The sequence below is a fragment of the Bombina bombina genome, chromosome 8 (assembly GCF_027579735.1).
Source record: "Bombina bombina isolate aBomBom1 chromosome 8, aBomBom1.pri, whole genome shotgun sequence".
NCBI classification, from domain to species: domain Eukaryota; kingdom Metazoa; phylum Chordata; class Amphibia; order Anura; family Bombinatoridae; genus Bombina; species Bombina bombina.
The window spans coordinates 17,951,133-17,972,866 of NC_069506.1; the positions used below are offsets into that span (position 1 = coordinate 17,951,133).

Consider the following 21,734-nt stretch of genomic DNA (forward strand, 5'->3'; position numbering starts at 1 on the left):
GTGAATGGTTTTGATTAGTGGGGTAGTTTAGTGAGTGGGTTATATTAGTGGGGTAGTTCAGTGAGTGGTTGGATTAGTGGGGTAGTTCAGTGATTGGGTCCGATTAGTGGGGTAGTTCAGTGAGTGGGTTGCATTAGTGGGGTAGTTCAGTAAGTGGGTAGCATTAGTGGGGTAGTTCAGTGAATGAGTTGGATTAGTGGGGTAGTTCAGTGTGTGGGTTGGATTTATGGGGTAGTTCAGTGAGTGGGTTGGATTAGTGGGGTAGTTCAGTGAAGGGGTTGGATTAGTGTGGTAGTTCAGTTAGTTGGTTGCATTAGTGGGGTAGTTCAGTGAGTGGGTTTGATTAGTGGGGTAATTCAGTGAGTGGGTTGGATTTGTGGGGTAGTTCAGTGAGTGGGTTGGATTAGTTTGGTAGTTCAGTGAGTGGGTTGTATTAGTGGGGTAGTTCAGTGAGTGGGTTGAATTAGTGGGGTATTTCAGTGAGTTGGTTGGATAATTGGGGTAGTTCAGTGAATTGGTTATATTAGTGGGGTAGTTCAGTGAGTGGGTTGCATATGTGGGGTAGTTCAGTGAGTGGGTTGGATAAGTGGGGGTTTTCAGTAAGTGGGTAGCATTAGTGGGGTAGTTCAGTGAATGAGTTGGATTAGTGGGGTAGTTCAGTGTGTGGGTTGGATTTATGGGGTAGTTCAGTGAGTGGGTTGGATTAGTGGGGTAGTTCAGTGAAGGGGTTGGATTAGTGTGGTAGTTCAGTTAGTTGGTTGCATTAGTGGGGTAGTTCAGTGAGTGGGTTTGATTAGTGGGGTAATTCAGTGAGTGGGTTGGATTTGTGGGGTAGTTCAGTGAGTGGGTTGGATTAGTTTGGTAGTTCAGTGAGTGGGTTGTATTAGTGGGGTAGTTCAGTGAGTGGGTTGAATTAGTGGGGTATTTCAGTGAGTTGGTTGGATAATTGGGGTAGTTCAGTGAATTGGTTATATTAGTGGGGTAGTTCAGTGAGTGGGTTGCATATGTGGGGTAGTTCAGTGAGTGGGTTGGATAAGTGGGGGTTTTCAGTAAGTGGGTAGCATTAGTGGGGTAGTTCAGTGAATGAGTTGGATTAGTGGGGTAGTTCAGTGTGTGGGTTGGATTTATGGGGTAGTTCAGTGAGTGGGTTGGATTAGTGGGGTAGTTCAGTGAAGGGGTTGGATTAGTGTGGTAGTTCAGTTAGTTGGTTGCATTAGTGGGGTAGTTCAGTGAGTGGGTTTGATTAGTGGGGTAATTCAGTGAGTGGGTTGGATTTGTGGGGTAGTTCAGTGAGTGGGTTGGATTAGTTTGGTAGTTCAGTGAGTGGGTTGTATTAGTGGGGTAGTTCAGTGAGTGGGTTGAATTAGTGGGGTATTTCAGTGAGTTGGTTGGATAATTGGGGTAGTTCAGTGAATTGGTTATATTAGTGGGGTAGTTCAGTGAGTGGGTTGCATATGTGGGGTAGTTCAGTGAGTGGGTTGGATAAGTGGGGGTTTTCAGTGAGTGGGTGGGATTAGTGGGGCTTTTCAGTGAGTGGGTTGGATTAGTGGGGTAGTTCAGTCAGTTGGTTGGATTAGTGGGGTAGTTCAGTAAATTGGTTATATTAGTGGGGTAGTTCAGTGAGTGTGTTGCATATGTGGGGTAGTTCAGTGAGTGGGTTGGATAAGTGGGGGTTTTCAGTGAGTGGGTTGGATTAGTGGGGCTTTTCAGTGAATGGGTTGGATGTGTGGGGTAGTTCAGTGAGTGAGTTGGATTAGTGGGGTAGTTCAGTGAGTGGGTGGGATTAGTGGGGTAGTCCAGTGAGTGGGACCAATTAGTGGGGGGTTTCAGTGAATGGGTTGCATTAGAGGGGTAGTTTAGTGAGTGGGTTGCATTAGTGAGGTAGTTTAGTGAGTGGGTTGGATTAGTAGAGGTTTTCAGTGAGTGGGTTGGATTAGTGGGGTAGTTCAGTGAGTGGGTTGGATTAGTGGGGTATTTCAGTAAGTAGGTTGGATTTGTGGGGTAGTTCAGTGTGTAAGTTGGTTTAGTGGGGATTTTCAGTGAGTGGGTTGGATTAGTGGGGTAGTTCAGTGAGTGGGTTGGATTTGTGGGGTAGTTCATTTAGTGGGTTGAATTTGTTGGGTAGTTGAGTGAGTGGGTTGGATTAGTGGGTAGTTCAGTCAGTGGGTTGTATTAGTGGGGTAGTTCAGTAAATGGGTTGGATTAGTAGGACAGTTTAGTGAGTGTGTTGGATTAGTGGGGTGTTTTAGTAAGTTCATTGAGTGGGTTGGATTAGTGGGGTAGTTCAGTGATTGGGACTGATTAGTGGGCTAGTTCAGTGAGTGGGTGGCATTAGTGGGGTAGTTCAGTGAGTGGGACTGATTAGTGGGGTGTTTCAGTGAGTGGGTTGCATTAGAGGGGTAGTTAAGTAAATGGGTTGGATTAGTGGGGTAGTTCAGTTAGTGGGTTGGATTAGTGGGGTGTTTCCATAAATGGGTTGCATTAGTGGGTAGTTCCGTGAGTGGGCATGATTAGTGGGGTAGTTCAGTGAGTGGGACAGATTAATGGTGTTGTTCAGTAAGTGGGTTGCATTAGTGGGGTAGCTGTAGTTCAGTAAATGTGTTGGATTAGTGGGGTTGTTCAGTGAGTGGGTTGAATTAGTGGGTTGTTTCAGTAAGTGGGTTGAATTAGTGGGTATTTCAGTGATTGGGTTGGATTAGTGGGGTAGTTCAGTGAGTGGGTTGGATTAGTGGGGTAGTTCAGTGAGTGGGTTATATTTGTGGGATAGTTCAGTGATTGGGTTATATTAGTGGGGTAGTTCAATGAGGGGTTGAATTAGTGGGTTGTTTCAGTAAGTGGGTTGCATTAGTTGGTAGTTTAGTTTAGTGAGTGGGTTGGATTAGTGGGGTAGTTCAGTGAGTGGGACTGATAAGTGGAAGATTTCAGTGAGTGGGTTGCATTGAAGGGGTAGTTTAGTGAGTGGGTTGCCTTAATGGGGTAGTTTAGTGAGTTGATTGCATTAGTGGGGTAGTTTAGTGAGTGTGTTGGATTAGTGGGGTAGTCCAGTGAGTGGGTTATATTAGTGGGGTAGATCAGTGAGTGGTTGGATTAGTGGGGTAGTTCAGTGATTGGGACCAATTAGTGGGGTAGTTCAGTGAGCGGGTTGCATTAGTGGGGTAGTTCAGTGAGTGGGACAGATTAGTGGTGTGTTTTAGTGAGTGGATTGCATTAGAGGGGTAGTTAAGTAAATTGGTTGGATTAGTGGGGTAGTTCAGTGAGTGGGTTGGATTAGTGGGGGATTTCCGTAAGTGAGTTGCGTTAGTGGTTAGTTCAGTGAGCAGGTTGGATTAGTGGGGTAGTTCAGTGAGTGGGACCGATTAATGGGGTTGTTAAGTAAGTGGGTTGCATTAGTGGGGTAGCCGTAGTTCAGTAAATGGGTTGGATAAGTGGAGTAGTTCAGTGAGTGGGTTGGATTACTGGGGTGTTTCAGTAAGTGGGTTGCATTAGTGGGTGGCTTAGTGAGTGGGTTGGATTAGTGGGGGTTTTCAGTGAGTGGATTGCATTAGAGAGGTAATTTAGTGAGTGAGTTGGACTAGTGGGGGTTTTCAGTGAGTGGGCTGGATAAGTGGGGTAGTTCAGTGAGTGGGTTGGATTAGTGGGTAGTTCAGTGAGTAAATTGGACTAGTGGGGTAGTTCAGTGAGTCGGTTATATTAGTGGGGTAGTTCACTGAGTGGTTGGATTAGTTGGGGGTTTCAGTGAGTAAATTGGACTAGTGGGGTAGTTCAGTGAGTGGGTTATATTAGTGGGGTAGTTCACTGAGTGGTTGGATTAGTTGGGGGTTTCAGTGAGTGGGCTGGATTAGTGGGGTGTATCAGTAAGTGGGTTGCAGTAGTGGGTAGTTCAGTGAGTTGGTTGCATTATTGGGGTAGTCCAGTGAGTGGGACCGATTAGTGGGGGTTTTCAGTGAGTGGGTTGCATTAGAGGGATAGTTTAGTGAGTGGATTGCATTAGTTGGGTAGTTTAGTGAGTGGGTTGCATTAGTGGGGTATTTCAGTGAGTGGATTGGATTAGTGGGGGTTTTCAGTGAGTGGTTGGATTAGTTACGTAGTTCAATGATTGGGTTGGATTAGTGGGGTAGTTGAGTGATTGGGTTGGATTAGTGGGGTAGTTCAGTGAGTGGGTTGGATTAGTGGGGTAGTTCAGTGAGTTGGTTATATTAGTGGGGTAGTTGAGTGATAGGGTTGAATTAGTGGGGTAGTTCAGTGAGTGGGTTATATTATTAGGGTAGTTCAGTGAGTGGGTTATATTAGTGGGGTAGTTCAGTGAGGGGTTGAATCAGTGGGTTGTTTCAATAAGTGGGTTGCATTAGTGGGTAGTTCAGTGAGTGGGTTGGATTAGTGGGGTAGTTCAGTGAGTGGGTTGGATTAGTGGGGTAGTTCAGTGAGTTGGTTATATTAGTGGGGTAGTTGAGTGATAGGGTTGAATTAGTGGGGTAGTTCAGTGAGTGGGTTATATTAGGGTAGTTCAGTGAGTGGGTTATATTAGTGGGGTAGTTCAGTGAGGGGTTGAATCAGTGGGTTGTTTCAATAAGTGGGTTGCATTAGTGGGTAGTTCAGTGAGTGGGTTGGGGGGTTTAATTGTGTAAGAAGACAGAGGCATAGAAAGACAAATAATCCTTAATGGTTTTGTAATTTGTGGTCAACATCTGATAAAAGTGATGTCTATGTTGATATATGTAATTTGCATGCTGTGTGAATCGCCTGTACTGTGCTATGTTAGAAGACTGACGGGGTAATCTATTATTAGTTTACATTTTATAAAGTCATTCTCTAGACAACCTGTATTAGTGTATATCCTCATTGGCAAACAACATTTAAGAAAGCGAAAAAAACCTCATATATGCTCATCAAAGGAATAGTCTGCAGAGTATTTGGTGTCACAGCTGTTCTTTTCCTTCGACTCACTAAAAAGTTCAGCAACTCTTTAGTGAGAGAAAAAAATCTGTAATTCATATGTTACTTTAGTTGTTGGCTCCTTTGCTGACCCATAATCTTATTATTCATAGTTTTTATTGCACCAAACATCTTTTGGATAGACAATGCCACCATCTTGTACAAAATGGTGGTTTAGCTATTAACTGCAATATATTTTATACAGAACTGTCTCCCTGTCCTACACAAATTCACATCTTCTCTGCAGATTTATAATAATGATGATTAAAACACTTCCACCAGTCACCATTGTTAGCTGGGCTAAAAGCAGATAACATTTTTCTTGGGTGTATTACCATTTGGCCAAATGCTGTAACAAGCTCTTTATTGCTTTTATCCCAACTGTATGCATGTGAGTTAGTGCTGACTATTCTGTCTGCAGTGTGATATTTTTATGTGATTTCCCCTATTGGGCTTTGCACCCAAATGGGTCTGTGTTTAACTGTCTGAACCACTGATTTGATTCCAAACACAGCTGCAAGTGAATTCTGTGAATACCCAGACCTGTGAGCTTTGCTAATGGCTTGGGATACACAAACACACACACACACACACACACACACACATATATATATATATGTATACAAGTGCTACTATTGTGTGTCACTTCTCTCTCTCTCTCTCTCTTTTTTTGTTAATATATACTGTATATACAAGCTACAACAAGCAAATAAAGTGCTCTACAGAAAGTTGTTATGCCCTAAATTCACCTATAATTCAAAGGGAAACAATAATTTCCGTTCAACTTTTAAATCATAGACATAATTCAATAAAATTTGTAAAGCATAAATAATCCATATCGTAGGATATGGAAATAGTTATTGACTAGAGAGTTCTTTAAAACTCTCAGTGAATTCTGGGGAATGAAAAGTTGGAAGACCCCAGACAGTTTTTGTTCCAAAATGTTAAAATGACGTACCTGACTCAGAGGTTGCGGACAATGGTTTGCTGGCTGGAAAATAAAGAAAATAATTGTTATAAAGCAGACATGTAGGATGGTTACAGCTTTTGTGTGTAGAGATACAGGATGTGGGTATCTTTATGTTCCTACTAATGCATATGATACAGGGGAGGAAGTGAGGCGCGTCATACAAAAAAACATTATAGATGGGATATCATCTATATATCTCAAGCATTATGGTTTCTATTTAATTGATACGTTTTTGCACTGGCTGATATAGAAGCTATATATTCCATCACGTTGACTCACCCATTGTCACATGTGGCCCCCTCACTGCCCCCATTCTCAGCCCACTGTCACTAACCAACTCTTCCTTGTTCTCTTAGTCATTGGCCTTCCGCTACTGTCACTAATAATTCCTATTTGTCATCAACCTGTAATTTATGTTACTCTACCTCCTCCCTTTGCCTCATTGTTTTGGTCACTATTCCAGTTTGTTATTGGTCTTTTCTGTTTAACACTGTCACCAGACTTTTATTATGGACACATTACTTTGGCACTGTTCTTCTTACTTTTGTCACTAACCCCTCTCTTCTGTCACTGGTCACTCTCTTATGTTACTAGCAGCTCTCCCGTGTGATTGGTCCCTCTCCTGTATCACTGATCCCTCTTCTGACTCACTGGTACATTTCCTGCATCACTGGTACATATCCTGTGTCACTTGTCCCAGAAACAAAAATCAGTGAGTGCTTTTTTCCAATTTAGACTGTCATGTTTTTTGTTGCCGACCCAAACCTGCTCTGCCATACTTGGAAGAAAAAAAACACATTTGAGAGCTTGTTGTTAAATAAAAAGTCCCAAAATCTGAAGAACACATAGTGACAGTGTGCTCAGTAATACAGACAGCATACCTGGTGCTACACTAACAAATTTTATTCCACTATCTCACTTCCCATAAGATTAAAGGGAAACCCCACATAATTTTGGTTATGATTCAGATAGATCATACAATTTTAAATAACTTTCCAACTGACTTATATTAATCAAATTTACTTCATTCTCTTGGTATCCTTTTTTGATGGAACAACAAGGCACCACTGGGAGCTATCTAAACACATAAGATGACCCAATGACAAGAGGCATATATGTGCAGCCACCAATCAGCAGCTAGCTCCTAGTAGTACATTGATGTCTCTGAGCCTTCCTATGCATGCTTTCAAACAAAGGATAACAAGAGAACAAAGCACATTAGACCACACAAGTACATTGGTAAGTTATTTAAAATCATATCTGGTTTATGAAAGCTTAATTTTGACTTTACTGTCCCTTTAACCCTTTTGCCCATATGAACGGAGAATCTACATCATACGGCATATAGCCGATCGTACCACAAAACGTAGATCTATGTCCATAATGATGAAAGCCCAAGCAGTCTGAGTTGCTGCTTGAGGGCTTCCAGCATGTGCCTTCATATGGTAATGGGACAAGATCAGTGCTTCGTTACCATATGAAGGAAGATTGCCATATTGTTATAGACAGTGACACTGTCTGTGTCACTGTCTGTAACAATCTCCATTGGTGCCGGTGGGAGGGAACGTGGGAGGTGGGTTGGAGGTCCAGTGGGGGAGGTAAGAGGTCCGGAGGGTGAGGGGGATCCCTACACAGAATATTAATAAATCATTTTAAAAATGTACTATAAACTGGATACTGGCAGACAGCTGCCAGCACCTAAGATGCTAGTGGGAGGGGTAGGGTTAGAGAGATGTTTGGGAGGGACCAGGGAAGTGGGAGGGTTGAGGAGGCATCCCTATACTGTCTGCCAGTACCTAAGATGGTAGTGAGGAGTGTGGGTGTGGAAGAGAGTTCTTTGGGAGGGATCAGTAACAGATCAGGGAGGTGGGAGGTTTCAGGTGGGTGGGTAATCCCTAAAATATACTATTACCCTTACCAGCAAAGTCATGCATGTCTGCTATTTCTGTACAAAAGGATCCCAGAGAAGCTTTTACAGCCATTTGTGTTATAACTGCACAAGCGTTATGTAAATAATTTAAATGAGAAAACCAAAGTTTCAGAAAAACTTAACTATTTTTTATATGATTGCATTTGGTGGTGAAATGGTTGCATTAAATATATCAAAATAGATCTAGATCAATAACTTGGGTTGTCTACTTAATATATATATAACATTTTGCTATGTAAATAAATAAAAAACATAAGGCTTTCTTTCTGTTTAAATGGAGTGATAGTAAAAATGCAAAAATTCTCTGGTATTTTGGGCAAGTTCTTCTCTGAAATTCCTGGTAGCCAAGAGGTTAACATTTATTAATATCTGTGTATAGCACCAAAATCATTTCCAAGTATACAAAATATTGCACAAATACAAACTTCCTCTTTCAAAATCAGAATAAACAGGTTTAATATAAACATCTTTGACATTCTTAAAGTGACAGTAAAGTCAAAATTAAACTTTTATGATAGAGCATGTGATTTTAAACAACTTTCCAATTGTCTTCTATTATCAAATCTGCTTTATACTCTTGATATTCTATGTAAAGCTAGGTAGCTGGCAGGAGCTCAAGAGCGACCACGTGTCTTTAGCAGTCTATGGCAGCTGTATTTGTATCTATGCATCACATTGCCAGATGGATAGAGACACATGCACACTCATGAACTCACCTAGGATTACTTTTTTACAAAGGATACCAAGAGAACGAAGCAAAATTGATAACAGAAGTAAATTGGAATATTGTCTAAAATTCCATGCTATATCCAGTTTATTTAAGATTCATTTTAACTTTTCTGTTCCTTTAAATAGTTTCAACAGTGTCTTTTACACACAGTTTACATTTTTAGAAATTCAGAATCATTTAGAATTTCACTTGAGTTACAGTCAATGTCTTATTGCCCTGTATTACGCCAAACACAGCAGAACTGTGTGCCAGGGGCGGAACTACTATTGGTGCAGCCCAAGTGCTGGAGGAGCCCAAAGCAGCCAAACTATACATTCACCTGTGCAGAATGTGTACAATCCTAATGTAGGGGAACCTTTCATTAATGCAGGTTGTCTATCCCCAAAATCATTATACAGAACAGTATATATTATTATTATTATTATTTATATAAAGCGCCAACAGATTCCGCAGCGCTGCCCATGGGTACAGGGATAACAGTGCAATGGAGAAGCAATACGATAAAAGACAAAGATTTACAGACAAATACAGGGGGGATTGAGGGCCCTATTCCCATGGGAACTTACAATCTAGATGGGTAAGAGGATGGGAAACAGAAATGCGCTTAAAAAGACAAAGTTAGAATACTCCGACCGCATTAGTCTTTTCCCCCATGGACTTCAATGGAGCACGAAAAATAGAGAAAAAAAAAAAACAAGTGTGCTAACCCGACATGAAATATTAGTATTTCACATTCTAATGTTCTTCACATAGCAGAAAATGTTCTATTTATTCAAAAATACACACATTATATATATATATATATATATATATATATATACAGTATATATATATATATATATATATATATATATATATATATATATATATATATATACTAACAGCACCAAAGATTTAGTAATTTTCATGTCCTCTTTTTCCTCTCGCAAAGAAATATAGGCAGAAAAAAGGTGCACGGAGATTGTCATCAAAAAGATTGCAGAATAGAAGGAAAGAAAACAGAGAAGCAAAAAGCCAATCTTATCCAGCACTAGGGCAGAATGTAACAATTAAGATCACATTACTACGGATCTAACGCCTAGATTACGAGTCTTGCATTAGGGTGAAAAAGCAGCGTTGAGAGGTCCCAACGCTGCTTTTTTCCTAACGCTGGTATTACAAGTCTGGCAGGTACAGGTGTACTGCTCACTTTTTTTCCGTGACTCGAGCATACCGCAAATCCCCTTATGTCAATTGCGTATCCTATCGTTTCAATGGGACTTGCATAACGCCGGTATTACTGCACGGAGATTGTCATCAAAAAGATTGCAGAATAGAAGGAAAGAAAACAGAGAAGCAAAAGCCAATCTTATCCAGCACTAGGGCAGAATGTAACAATTAAGATCACATTACTACGGATCTAACGCCTAGATTACGAGTCTTGCATTAGGGTGAAAAAGCAGCGTTGAGAGGTCCCAACGCTGCTTTTTTCCTAACGCTGGTATTACAAGTCTGGCAGATACAGGTGTACTGCTCACTTTTTTTCTGTGACTCAAGCATACCGCAAATCCCCTTATGTCAATTGCGTATCCTATCGTTTCAATGGGACTTGCATAACGCCGGTATTACGAGTCTTGGAAAAAGTGTGCGGTACACCCTCTCCTGTCAAGACTCTAACGCTGTAACATAAAACTCTTAACTAAAGTGCTAAAAAGTGCACTAACACCCATAAACTACCTATTAACCCCTAAACCGAGCCCCCCCCACATCGCAACCATATATTAAAAATTTTAACCCCTAATCTGCCTAACCAGACATCGCCGCCACTTCAATAAATGTATTAACCCCTAAACCGCCGCACTCCCGCTTCGCAAACTTAGTTAAATATTATTAACCCCTAATCTGCCGTCCCTAACATCACCGACACCTACCTACATTTATTAACCCCTAATCTGCTGACCCCAACGTCGCCGCCACTATATTAAATGTATTAACCCCTAAATCTAAGTCTAACCCTAACCCTAACACCCCCTAACTTAAATATTTTTTTAAATAAATCGAAATAAAATTACTACAATTAAATAAATTATTCCTATTTAAAACTAAATACTTACCTATAAAATAAACCCTAAAATAGCTACAATATAACTAATAGTTACATTGTAGCTAGCTAAGGGTTTATTTTTATTTTACAGGCAACTTTGTATTTATTTTAACTAGGTACAATAGTTAGTAAATAATTATTAACTATTTAATAACTTCCTAGTTAAAATAAATACAAAATTACTTGTAAAATAAAACCTAACCTAAGTTACAATTACACCTAACATTACACTATAATTAAATGAATTACCTAAATTAACTACAATTAAATTAAATAAACTAAAGTACGGAAAAAAACCCCACTAAATTACAGAAAATAATAAAATAATAAAAAAAAATTAAACTAATTACACCTAATCTAATCCCCCTAATAAAATAAAAAAAAACCCCAAAATAATAAAAATCCCTACCCTATACTAAATTACAAATAGCCCTTAAAAGGGCTTTTTGCGGGGCATTGCCCCAAAGTAATCAGCTCTTTTACCTGTAAAAAAAAGTACAATACCCCCCCCAACTCCGGTCCAAAGTCTTTATCATATCCGGGCAGAAGAGGTCCTCCAGATGGGCAGAAGTCTTCATCCAGGCAGCATCTTCTATCTTCATCCATCCGGAGCGGAGCGAGTCCATCTTCAAGACATCTGACGCGGAGCATCCTCTTCGTTTGACGGCGACTGGACCAATGACGGGTCTTTTAAATTACGTCATCCAAGATGGCGTCCCTTCAATTCCGATTGGCTGATAAAATTCTATCAGCCAATCGGAATTAAGGTAGAAAAAATCCTATTGGCTAATCCAATCAGCCAATAGGATTGAGCTCGCATTCCATTGGCTGTTTCAATCAGCCAATAGTATGCAAGCTCAATCCTATTGGCTGTTCTAATCAGCCAATAGGATTGAACTTCAATCCTATTGGCTGATTGGATCAGCCAATAGGATTTTTTCTACCTTAATTCCCATTGGCTGATAGAATTCTATCAGCCAATCGGAATTGAAGGGACGCCATCTTGGATGACGTCATTTAAAGAACCCATCATTGGTCCAGTCGAGGTCAAAGGAAGAGGATGATCCGCGTCGGATGTCTTGAAGATGGACTCGCTCCGCTCCGGATGGGATTAAGACTTTGGACCGTCTGGAGGACCACTTCTGCCCGGGTTGGGTGAAGACGTCTCAAGGTAGGGTTATCTTCAAGGGGTTAGTGTTAGGTTTTATTAAGGGGGATAGGGTGGGTTTTAGAGTAGGGTTGGGTGTGTGGGTGGTGGGTTTTAATGTTGGGGGGGTATTGTACTTTTTTTTACAGGTAAAAGAGCTAATTACTTTGGGGCAATGCCCTGCAAAAGCCCTTTTAAGGGCTATTTGTAATTTAGTATAGGGTAGGGATTTTTATTATTTTGGGGGGCTTTTTTATTTTATTAGGGAAATCAGATTAGGTGTGATTAGTTTAAAAAAAAATGTAATTATTTTATTATTTTCTGTAATTTTGTGGTTTTTTTATATACTTTATTTAATTTAATTGTAATTAATTGTAGTTAATTTAGGTAATTAATTGAATTATAGTGTAGTGTTAGGTGTAATTGTAACTTAGGTTAGGTTTTATTTTACAGGTACTTTTGTATTTATTTTAACTAGGAAGTTATTAAATAGTTAATAACTATTTAATAACTATTGTACCTAGTTAAAATAAATACAAACTTGCCTGTAAAATAAAAATAAACCATAAGATAGCTACAATGTAACTATTAGTTATATTGTAGCTAGCTTAGGGTTTATTTTACAGGTAAGTATTTAGTTTTAAATAGGAATTATTTATTTAATGATAGGAATATTTATTTAGATGTATTTAAATTATATTTAAGTAGGGGGGTGTTAGGGTTAGACTTAGATTTAGGGGTTAATAACTTTATTATAGTGGCGGCGACGTTGGGGGCGGCAGACTAGGGGTTAATAATTGTAGGTAAGTTGCGACGACATTGGGGGCAGCAGAATAGGGGTTAATAAATATAATGTAGATGTCGGCGATGTTGGGGGCGACAGATTAGGGGTTCATAAGTATAATGTAGGTGGCAGTGGTGTCCGGAGCGGCAGATTAGGGGTTAATAATATTATGCATGTGGCGACGATGTCGGGGACGGCAGATTAGGGGTTAATAAGTGTAATATTAGGGGTGTTTAGACTCAGGGTTCATGTTAGGGTGTTAGGTGTAGACATAAAATGTGTCTCCCCATAGGAATCAATGGGGCTGCGTTAGGAGCTTTACGCTGCTTTTTTGCAGGTGTTAGGTTTTTTTTCAGCCGGCTCTGCCCCATTGATCCCTATGGGGAAATTGTGCACAAGCACGTTTTACCTGCTTACCGCTAACGTAAGCAACGCTGTTATTGAGGTGAGATGTGGAGCTAAATTCTGCTCTACGCTCACTTTTTTGCGGCTAACGCCGGGTTTATAAAGACCCGTAATACCAGCGTTACTGTAGGTGAGCGGTAAGGAAAACTTGCGTTAGCAACGCACCCCTTACCAACAAAAACTCGTAATCTAGCCGCAAGTGATTCAATAAAACAAACGAATTGTCATAATGGATAAAGAGTACTATATAAAAGAGGCAGAAAGATTATTAAACGACAATTTAACATATAGGGAACTTAAGAGAGACCCCACAAGAGCCGATCAAATTATTTTAAAGATGCACCTAGATAAAGCGAAGACAAAGGGCATTTTGAACTTAAAAGAATACAATTTTTTATATCCAGTATTTCCAAAAATACCAATATTTTATTTTTTGCCTAAAATACACAAAAATTTAGAAAATCCCCCAGGCCGCCCAATTATATCTGGCATACAGTCATTAACCGCAAATTTGTCACAGTATATTGATAAATTTCTCCAAAAATATGTAAGACAATTGCCTTCTTTTCTGAGAGACTCAACACAAGTTTTACAACTACTGGATAATTTGAAAGTAGAAGGAGAAATAATAATGGCAACATGTGATGTGACATCTCTCTATACGAATATTTCACACGAATTAGGTATTAAGGCGGTCTCTAAATTTCTTCTAAAAGACAACACTATAGACAAAGAGCAAAGAGAATTTATACTTGATAGTATAAGGTTTATATTGGACAATAATATCTTCTCCTTCAACCAGAAGATGTACCTACAAATAAAAGGGACAGCCATGGGCACCAGGTTTGCGCCAAGCTACGCGAACCTTTTTATGGGAGATTGGGAAACCGAATTTCTGAGTTCTAGTTGCTTGGCGCAAAACCTGGTGTCTTACAAAAGGTACATAGATGATATTTTAATAATTTGGAAGGGAAATAATACCTCGCTAATTGAATTTTTCACTGCTATGAATACTAATGATAAAGGACTGTCTTTCACTTATGAACTAAGCAAAGAAAAAATCTCTTTTCTAGATCTTGACATTATACTAGAAACAGACAAATTTATTACTAAAACCTTTTTTAAGAAAGTTGACTCAAACAACTTTATACACGCAGATAGTTGCCATTTGCCAAAATGGAAAAATAATATCCCCAGAGCGCAGTTCCTACGAATAAGAAAGAACTGTTCCAGTGTAATGGACTACGAGGAACAAGCAAAAATCTTGAGTCTAAAATTTGGTGAAAAAGGATATGAAGATAAATTAATAGAAGACAATCTTGAAGAAATTAGGCTTACGGATAGACAGCAGCTACTAAAATATAAAAACAAGACTATAACAGAAAGTAGAGATACTGATGAGATAACAGTCCCCTTTATAACACAATACAATGGAGAACATAAAAGAATAGAGAAAATTATTAGAAAACATTGGCATCATGTCAGAGAGGATCCTATTATAGGAGATAAAATTTCAAAAAATCCGAAATTCATTTACAAAAAAGCTAGAAATTTAAAAACTATGCTAGCACCAAGTGAATTTAAAACAAAACATAATTTAAAAGAACAGGACCTATCAGGTAACCCACTATGTGGTTTTTTCCCATGCCATTGCTGTAGATCTTGCAATTATAGCAGCAAAATTAAAGAATATGAATCAACACAAACCGGTGAGATATTCCCCATTAGAGACATCATACGTTGTACCGATAAGGGTATAATCTATTTACTACAATGTAGCTGTAAAAAACAATACTTGGGGGAGACCTCAAGAACATTAAGGGAACGAATAAGAGAACATCTCTGCATAATAGAGAAAGGAAAAATGGATACTCATTTATATAAACATTTTAGAGATGTACACAATAACAGAATAAAAGACCTTTCCTTTTGGGGTATAATGAAAGTGAAACCTGATTGGAGAGGAGGTAATTATGAGACAAAGCTACTCAAAAAAGAAGCAGAACTAATATATAACATGAAGACCTTACACCCCTTAGGGCTTAACTCAGAATTAGATTTAACACCATTCATGTTTGACTGATAGAGTGAATGTCTGAGCCACATTAGCTATAAGTTTTGAAATCGCTATACATAATTCCTAACAAATATTTTTATAAATATTTTTATTTTTATTTCTATAATTATACTTCTTTATATAATTTATATATATTGCCTTATATCCGTTGAGGTCCACACCCTGCAAGCTATATACTACTAAAAACAAAGAGTAATAGCGCTTTTTGGCAATAGGAATCTCCTGTCTAAACAGTAATTAGTCACCTTGCAAGCTATAGAAGAAGAAAAAGCACTTTTTGGCAATAGGATTTTCCTGTCTATCATGTAATTAGTCCGCTGTCTACATATCACATATAGATGTGACCATAGTTAGTTTGAGGTTTTTTAACACTGTTATATGTACAGAATACTCGTCTGTGTTTTATTCTGAATTAAAGGACTTTCTATTGTGTACTTGGAAAATGGTAATTTTACCAGCACCACCTTAAAGAAGGCACCTGGGAAACTCACACCCTTGTATTAAGATCCTCCAATCACAAACAAGAGGAGGGGTATTTAATAGCACCCAAGACAAACATTTAATACTTCTTGAAAAAGCCCCAAGGAAGGGGGGAAACGCATTGAAGTTGGCCCACTGTTTTACCTTCAAAAGAAAAGAACCTTATTACCTCAAGCGTGAATTTAAAGACGTTTGGTAAGCCCTGCTCCTGAATCGGTTCCTTTTGTTTTGGATACAGCCCAAACCTGAGCACAGCTGTTGACGACCGCATGCAAACCTCAATACACGTAAGCGGAGACGTCACTCTGTTACAGCCAAGGTAACCGGAATAGCCTAAGCAGCCTGCACCGCACACCGCTTTCATAGAGGATAGCGGTAAAGAAAATCAGCCTGCGATAGGTGACAAAGACCCAGAAAACTAAAGATTCAACAAGGGGATTTCCCACAGCACTTGAGTATTGCTAAGAGTGCACGGCTCCTGGCAGCCACCCCCACCAACGGACATAACGCCGGCCACCTCAGGTACCCCTCTCATATGCTAGTGTGATCCAATACTCATCTGAGCAAGATCAACAGCATATGAGAGTGAACTGTTCACAATCTGCATTAAGCCCTTACTTGATCGTATTACCACTTGTACTTATGACCGGTCAATCGCACTTTATTACCTGTCTGCATAGATAGACTCTGTCATTTTTTGGCAGCTACCACTTGCTTAATTAGTTTTACTTCAGCTTTTTTACTATTGTGCTTTTTAACTAATTTGCCTTATTTTATTATTGTATTTTATTACTGGACGTCCAGCCTGCCAATATTTGTATTTATTTGGTTGTATGTATTTTTAACATTCTTAACTTAAGTGTAACTTTGTGATTACTATTGATATCTTTGCTATATTGTTCTTATTTAGGATTAACCAGACATTAATGTGTAGGATAGTTGATATACTTACCTATTGTTATTTGCTTGTTCGAGCTCATCTTTAGAGCTAGGTTATTCAATTGTTCCACTACACACCAGACACATATGTGCAATTTTATTTAGGCTTATTGTTATATTCTTATTATTTTTTGCAATAAACATTCTAGTTTTTTATTAATTTTTTGACCTTTTGTCTTATTTGCTATTTGCTCTTGATTATTATCCATTATTAATAGACTATTGTCACTTTTGCATTTAGGGTATAATCACTCCCTCTTGCTTACCTTGAGAATTACTCACATTATTTATTTAATCACTACCTAGCTGTTAGCGCCAGTACTATCTCTCCCTATATTCTAACTTCTTTTGGTCTCTGTGAGAGAGACCATTTTTGTACTTGGCTGGTAGAAATAAGCGCTGATTCTACTTCTCACCTAAAATTCAATAAAACAAAGTCAACATGCTGAAAATAAATACAATTGTTTCAAACCAGCAAGATTAACATTTAATTCATCACGTAATTGATATAACAAATTCGCCCTACTTGCAACACACACATCATAAAGAACGTTGCACACAAATATATGTTCACATAAATATTGAGTCCTAGTTTATAGGGGATCCCCAGAACTGTTGTAGTTAAAAAAGAAATCCAGTCTTACTGGTTTGAAACAATTGTATTTATTTTCCTCATGTTGACTTTGTTTTATTGAATCACTTAGATCCTTAGGAATGTGATCTTAATTGTTACATTCTGCCCTAGTGCTGGATAAGATTGGCTTTTTTCTTGGCTTCTGCTTCTCTGTTTTATTTCCTTCTATTCTTCAATCTCTTTTTTATTTTATATATATATTATATATTATATGTTATATGTATGACTTGGCTTGAGAAAGGGCTAAGCCCAAAACGTCATCTATGTTTTCTGCTTGAAAATAAAACACTAAAAAGAATAATTGGAGTGCTGCAGCTTTTTCTTCTACGTATATATATATATATATATATATATATATATATAGAGAGAGAGAGAGAGAGAGACTATATATATATATATATATATATATATATATATATATAGAGAGAGAGAGAGAGAGAGAGAGAGAGAGAGAGAGAGAGAGAGAGAGAGAGAGAGAGAGAGAGAGAGAGAGAGAGAGAGAGAGAGAGAGAGAGAGAGAGAGAGAGAGAAAGAGAGAGAGAGAGAAAGAGAGGGAGATAGAGAGAGAGAGAGAAAGAGAGAGAGAGAGAGAGAGAGAGAGAGAGAGAGAGAGAGAGAGAGACTATATATATAATGTTTTTGGTAATATATATATTTATATATATAGGTATAGATATATAAAGATATATATAGGAATAGCTATTTAAAAATACTTAGAACATATTCCCCTACATGAAGAACATTGGATTGTGAACTATTTACAGTACAAACACAGTTAAACACATTATCAAATATGAGTATTGCATGAATATGATTTTACATTTTTTCAGCTACTTAACTGCAAAGGGCTCCAATGCAGTATATATGTCTATATATGTCTATACATGTGTACATATGTATTTATGTGTTTTAATGTGTATACATGTCTGTAAATACATAAATGCATATGTATCCCACACACACATACATATTTGGACATGTGTGTATATATATATATATATATTTTTTTTATTATTTTTTTTAAAGCCCTTTGCAGCCTTTTTTTACCTATCACCTTAGACCTATTATCTTTGAGCCCTTATAACTTTTCATTGCAACTTTTTGTATGTTAATGTTTTTTGTGTAACATTTTATTGCGCGCTAGCGAAAGCGTTTACATTCAACTCGTAATAAGCTTGCTACTTCCGACATGCGCAAACACCTGTGGTAAACCAGATATCGCTCGCATGCTTCTATTAGTGCGCCACTCATAATCTGGCTCATAGGCAGATAACTTAATTCGAATTTGACTGGCTGATTGGATCAATCCTTGAAACTAATATAAAAGGACATAAATCTATCATAAAAATGCACTAATGTAACTTCAAGGTTATTAGTGTGTGGAATTGAGCACTGATGCCGAGATAATTGTTATAAGAATTTATAGATCCTTTACAATATCCAGTTCCACCTTGTCCGTCATATTTAAGTCAACAGATAACATAATCATTTTCTCCAAACAGATAATTGTACATATATATATTTACCAGATCAGTTTTTTTTAGTCAAGTTCAGCTTTTTCCAAAATCAACTATAGAAATCAAATCTTGTGAAAGGGACATGAAACCCAAAATTCTTCTTTCCTGATTCTGTTATCTAGTTTGCTTCATTCTCTTGTTATTCTTTGATGAAGGGCAGCAAAGCACTACTTTGCCAATGAAAGCCAACTAAAAGATGCATATATGTGCAGCCACCAATCAGCAGCTTCTGAGCCTACCGAGGTATACTTTTCAATAAAGGATACAAAGAGAACTAAACAAATTAGATAAAGAAATCAACTGGAAAATAATTTAAATGATGTGCTCTATCTGAATCTTGAAAGAAATATGGGTTCCTTCCATTATAGTATATCAGAATGAGACCAATTTGTTTTAAAATTATGAAGTAAAATTCTGTTTCAGGTGAAAAAAAAAAAATATTTTGGATAAATTGTTAGTTCACTTTTCAACTGGAATATTATTTACATTTACCAATATATCTACATCTTGGTACGTGTGTGAAAAATAATGAACTCTTCATAATTTGCTCATTATTAACCCTTTCGCTGCTAAGCCTTTTTTTTATCCAAGTGCTGAGCTAATTTGGAGCTTTTTTTGCTACCTACATTTAAACCCTATTCTAAGTCAAATTTCAGTGAGTGACCCACAAAAATGATAGATTGTTTTTTTTAGTTAACTTTTTTTTTTTGTTCTTTTGGTATACTTTGTTGGTAGGCTAATTGCCTGGTGATTGGTGGCTGCAGATATATCTCTCATGTTATTGGCTTGCTCAATGCACTCAGCTAGCTCCCACTAGTGCATTTCTGCTTCTTCAACAAAGGATAATAGGAGAATGACGTCAATTAGATAGTAGAAGCAAATTGGAAAGTTATTTAAAATTGTATTCTTTATCAGAATCATAAAATAATTTAAAAAAAATATGTCCCTTTAAGGGCAAAAAAATTTATTTTTTATTTTGAGGAAATCTGGGAGGAGTTGTTGAAAGGCGGCAGTGTTGAATTGTCTTTACTTTTATCGGTTTTGCTTATTGTACTTCTAACTCAATTCTAGATCCTATAAAAGGACATTCTAGACAAAATTAAAATGAATAGCAATGCTTTTCACTTTTGAATAAAAGCATTTGTGCAATATACTTGCAAAAACACTTCTATGAAAGGTATCACTGTTTTTAGGGTGAGCATTTGCTGCTCATGTCTCTAAATAGCGATATTAGCACTCCACTTTGCAATACTAGCGTACGATAATATTATTACAAGTTTTATATAAATATATAGATATATAAATGTATATTACTAGTCCTAAAGCCCGTGTAAACAGGCCATTTTTTGCAGTACAGCGATCCCACCCCTTGCTCTCTCCCCCCTCTCTTTTGCTCTCTCCCTTCTCTTTTGCTCTCTCTCTCCCCCTCTCTTTTGCTCTCTCTCTCTCCCTCTCTTTGGCCCTCTCTCTCCCCCTCTCTTTTGCTATCTCTCCACCTCTCTTTTGCTCTCTCTCTCCCCCCTCTCTTTTGCTCTCTCTCCGCCCTCTCTTTTGCTCTCTCTCCCCTCTCTTGCTCTCTCTCCCCTCTCTTGCTCTCTCTCTATTCCCCCTTTCTTTTGCTCTCTATCCCCCCTCTCTTTTGCTCTCTCTCTCACCTCACTTTTGCTCTTACTCCCCTCTCTTTTGCTCTCTCTCTCTCTCCCCTCTCTTTTACTCTCTCTCCCCTCTCTCCCCTCTCTTTTGCTCTCTTTCTCCCACTCTCTTTTGCTCTCTCTCCCCTCTCTTTTGCTCTCTCTCTCCCTCCTCTCTTTTGCTCTCTCTCCCCCCTCTCTTTTGCTCTCTCTCTCCCCTCTCTTGCTCTCTCTCTCCTCCCTCTCTTGATCTCTCTCTCTCTTCCCCCTCTCTTTTGCTCTCTCTCTCTCTCCCTCTCTTTTGCTCTCTCTCTCCCCCCTCTCTTTTGCTCTCTCTCTCCCCTCTCTTTTGCTCTCTCTACCCTCTCTTTTGCTCTCTCTCTCTCTCACCTCTCTTTTGCTCTCTCTCTCCCCCCCTCTTTTGCTCTCTCCCCCTCTCTTTTGCTCTCTCTCTCCCCCCTCTCTTTTGCTCTCTCACCCGCCTCTCTTTTGCTTTCTCTCACCCCCCTCTCTTTGTCTCGCTCACTCTCCCCCCTCTATTTTACTCTTTCTTCCCCCTCTCTTTTGCTTTCTCTCTCTGCTCCCTCTCTTTTGCACTCTCTACCCCCTCTCTTTAGCACTCTCTCTTTACGTTCTCTCTCCCCTTCTCTTGTGTTCTCTCTCCTTCTTTTTTGTGCTCCCTCTCTCTTCCCTCTCTTTTTTTGCGCTCTCTCTCCCCCCCTCTCGTTTGTGCTCTCTCCCCCTCTCTTTTGCACTCTCTCTCTTCCCCTCTCTTTCTCTCTCTCTCTCTCTCTCTCTCTCTCTCCCTTGCTCTCTCCCCCCCTCTCTTTTGCTCTTTCTCTCCCCCCCTCTCTTTTGCAGTCTCTCTCCCCCCTCTCTTTTGCTCTCTCTCTCCCCCTCTCTTTTGCGCTCTCTCTCACCCCCCTCTCTTTTGCTCACCCTCTCTTTTGCTCTCTCTCTCTCACCCTCTCTTTTTCTCTCTCTCCCCGCCTCTCTTTTGCTCTCTGCCCTGCTCTCTTTTGCTCGCTCTCTCCCCCCCTCTTTTGCTCTCTCTCTCTCCCCCTCTCTTTTGCTCTCTCTCTCCCCCCTCTCTTTTGCTCTCTCTCATCCCCCTCTCTTTTGCTTTCTCTCACCCCCCTCTCTTTGGCTCGCTCACTCCCCCCCTTTCTTTTGCTCTCTTTCTCTCCCCCATCTCTTTTGCTCTCTCTCTCCGCTCCCTCTCTTTTGCACTCTCTCCCCCCTCTCTTTAGCATTCTCTCTCTGTGTTCTCTCTTCCCCTCTTTTGCGCTCACTCTCCCCTTCTCTTTTGCGCTCCTTCTCTCTCCCCTCTCTTTTGCGCTCTCTCTCCCCCTCTCGTTTACGCTCTCTCCTCCTCTCTTTTGCACTCTCTCTCTCTTCTCCTCTCTTTTTCTTTCTCTCTCTCTCTCCCTCTCTTTTGCTCTATCTCCCCCTCTCTTTTGCTCTTTCTCTCTCTT

At 39.1% G+C, this 21,734-nt stretch overlaps 1 protein-coding gene across 1 annotated transcript in view; it reads right to left on the bottom strand.

The window, feature by feature from the left end:
* The window catches only part of LOC128638284 (hematopoietic cell signal transducer), a 32,084-nt gene that overhangs the window by 6,489 nt on the left and 3,861 nt on the right, over positions 1–21,734 (bottom strand). Inside the window, exon 2 of the mRNA XM_053690153.1 lies at positions 5,891–5,923. Coding sequence (XP_053546128.1) covers positions 5,891–5,923 — 33 coding nt within the window. The remainder of the gene's footprint in view (positions 1–5,890; positions 5,924–21,734) is intronic.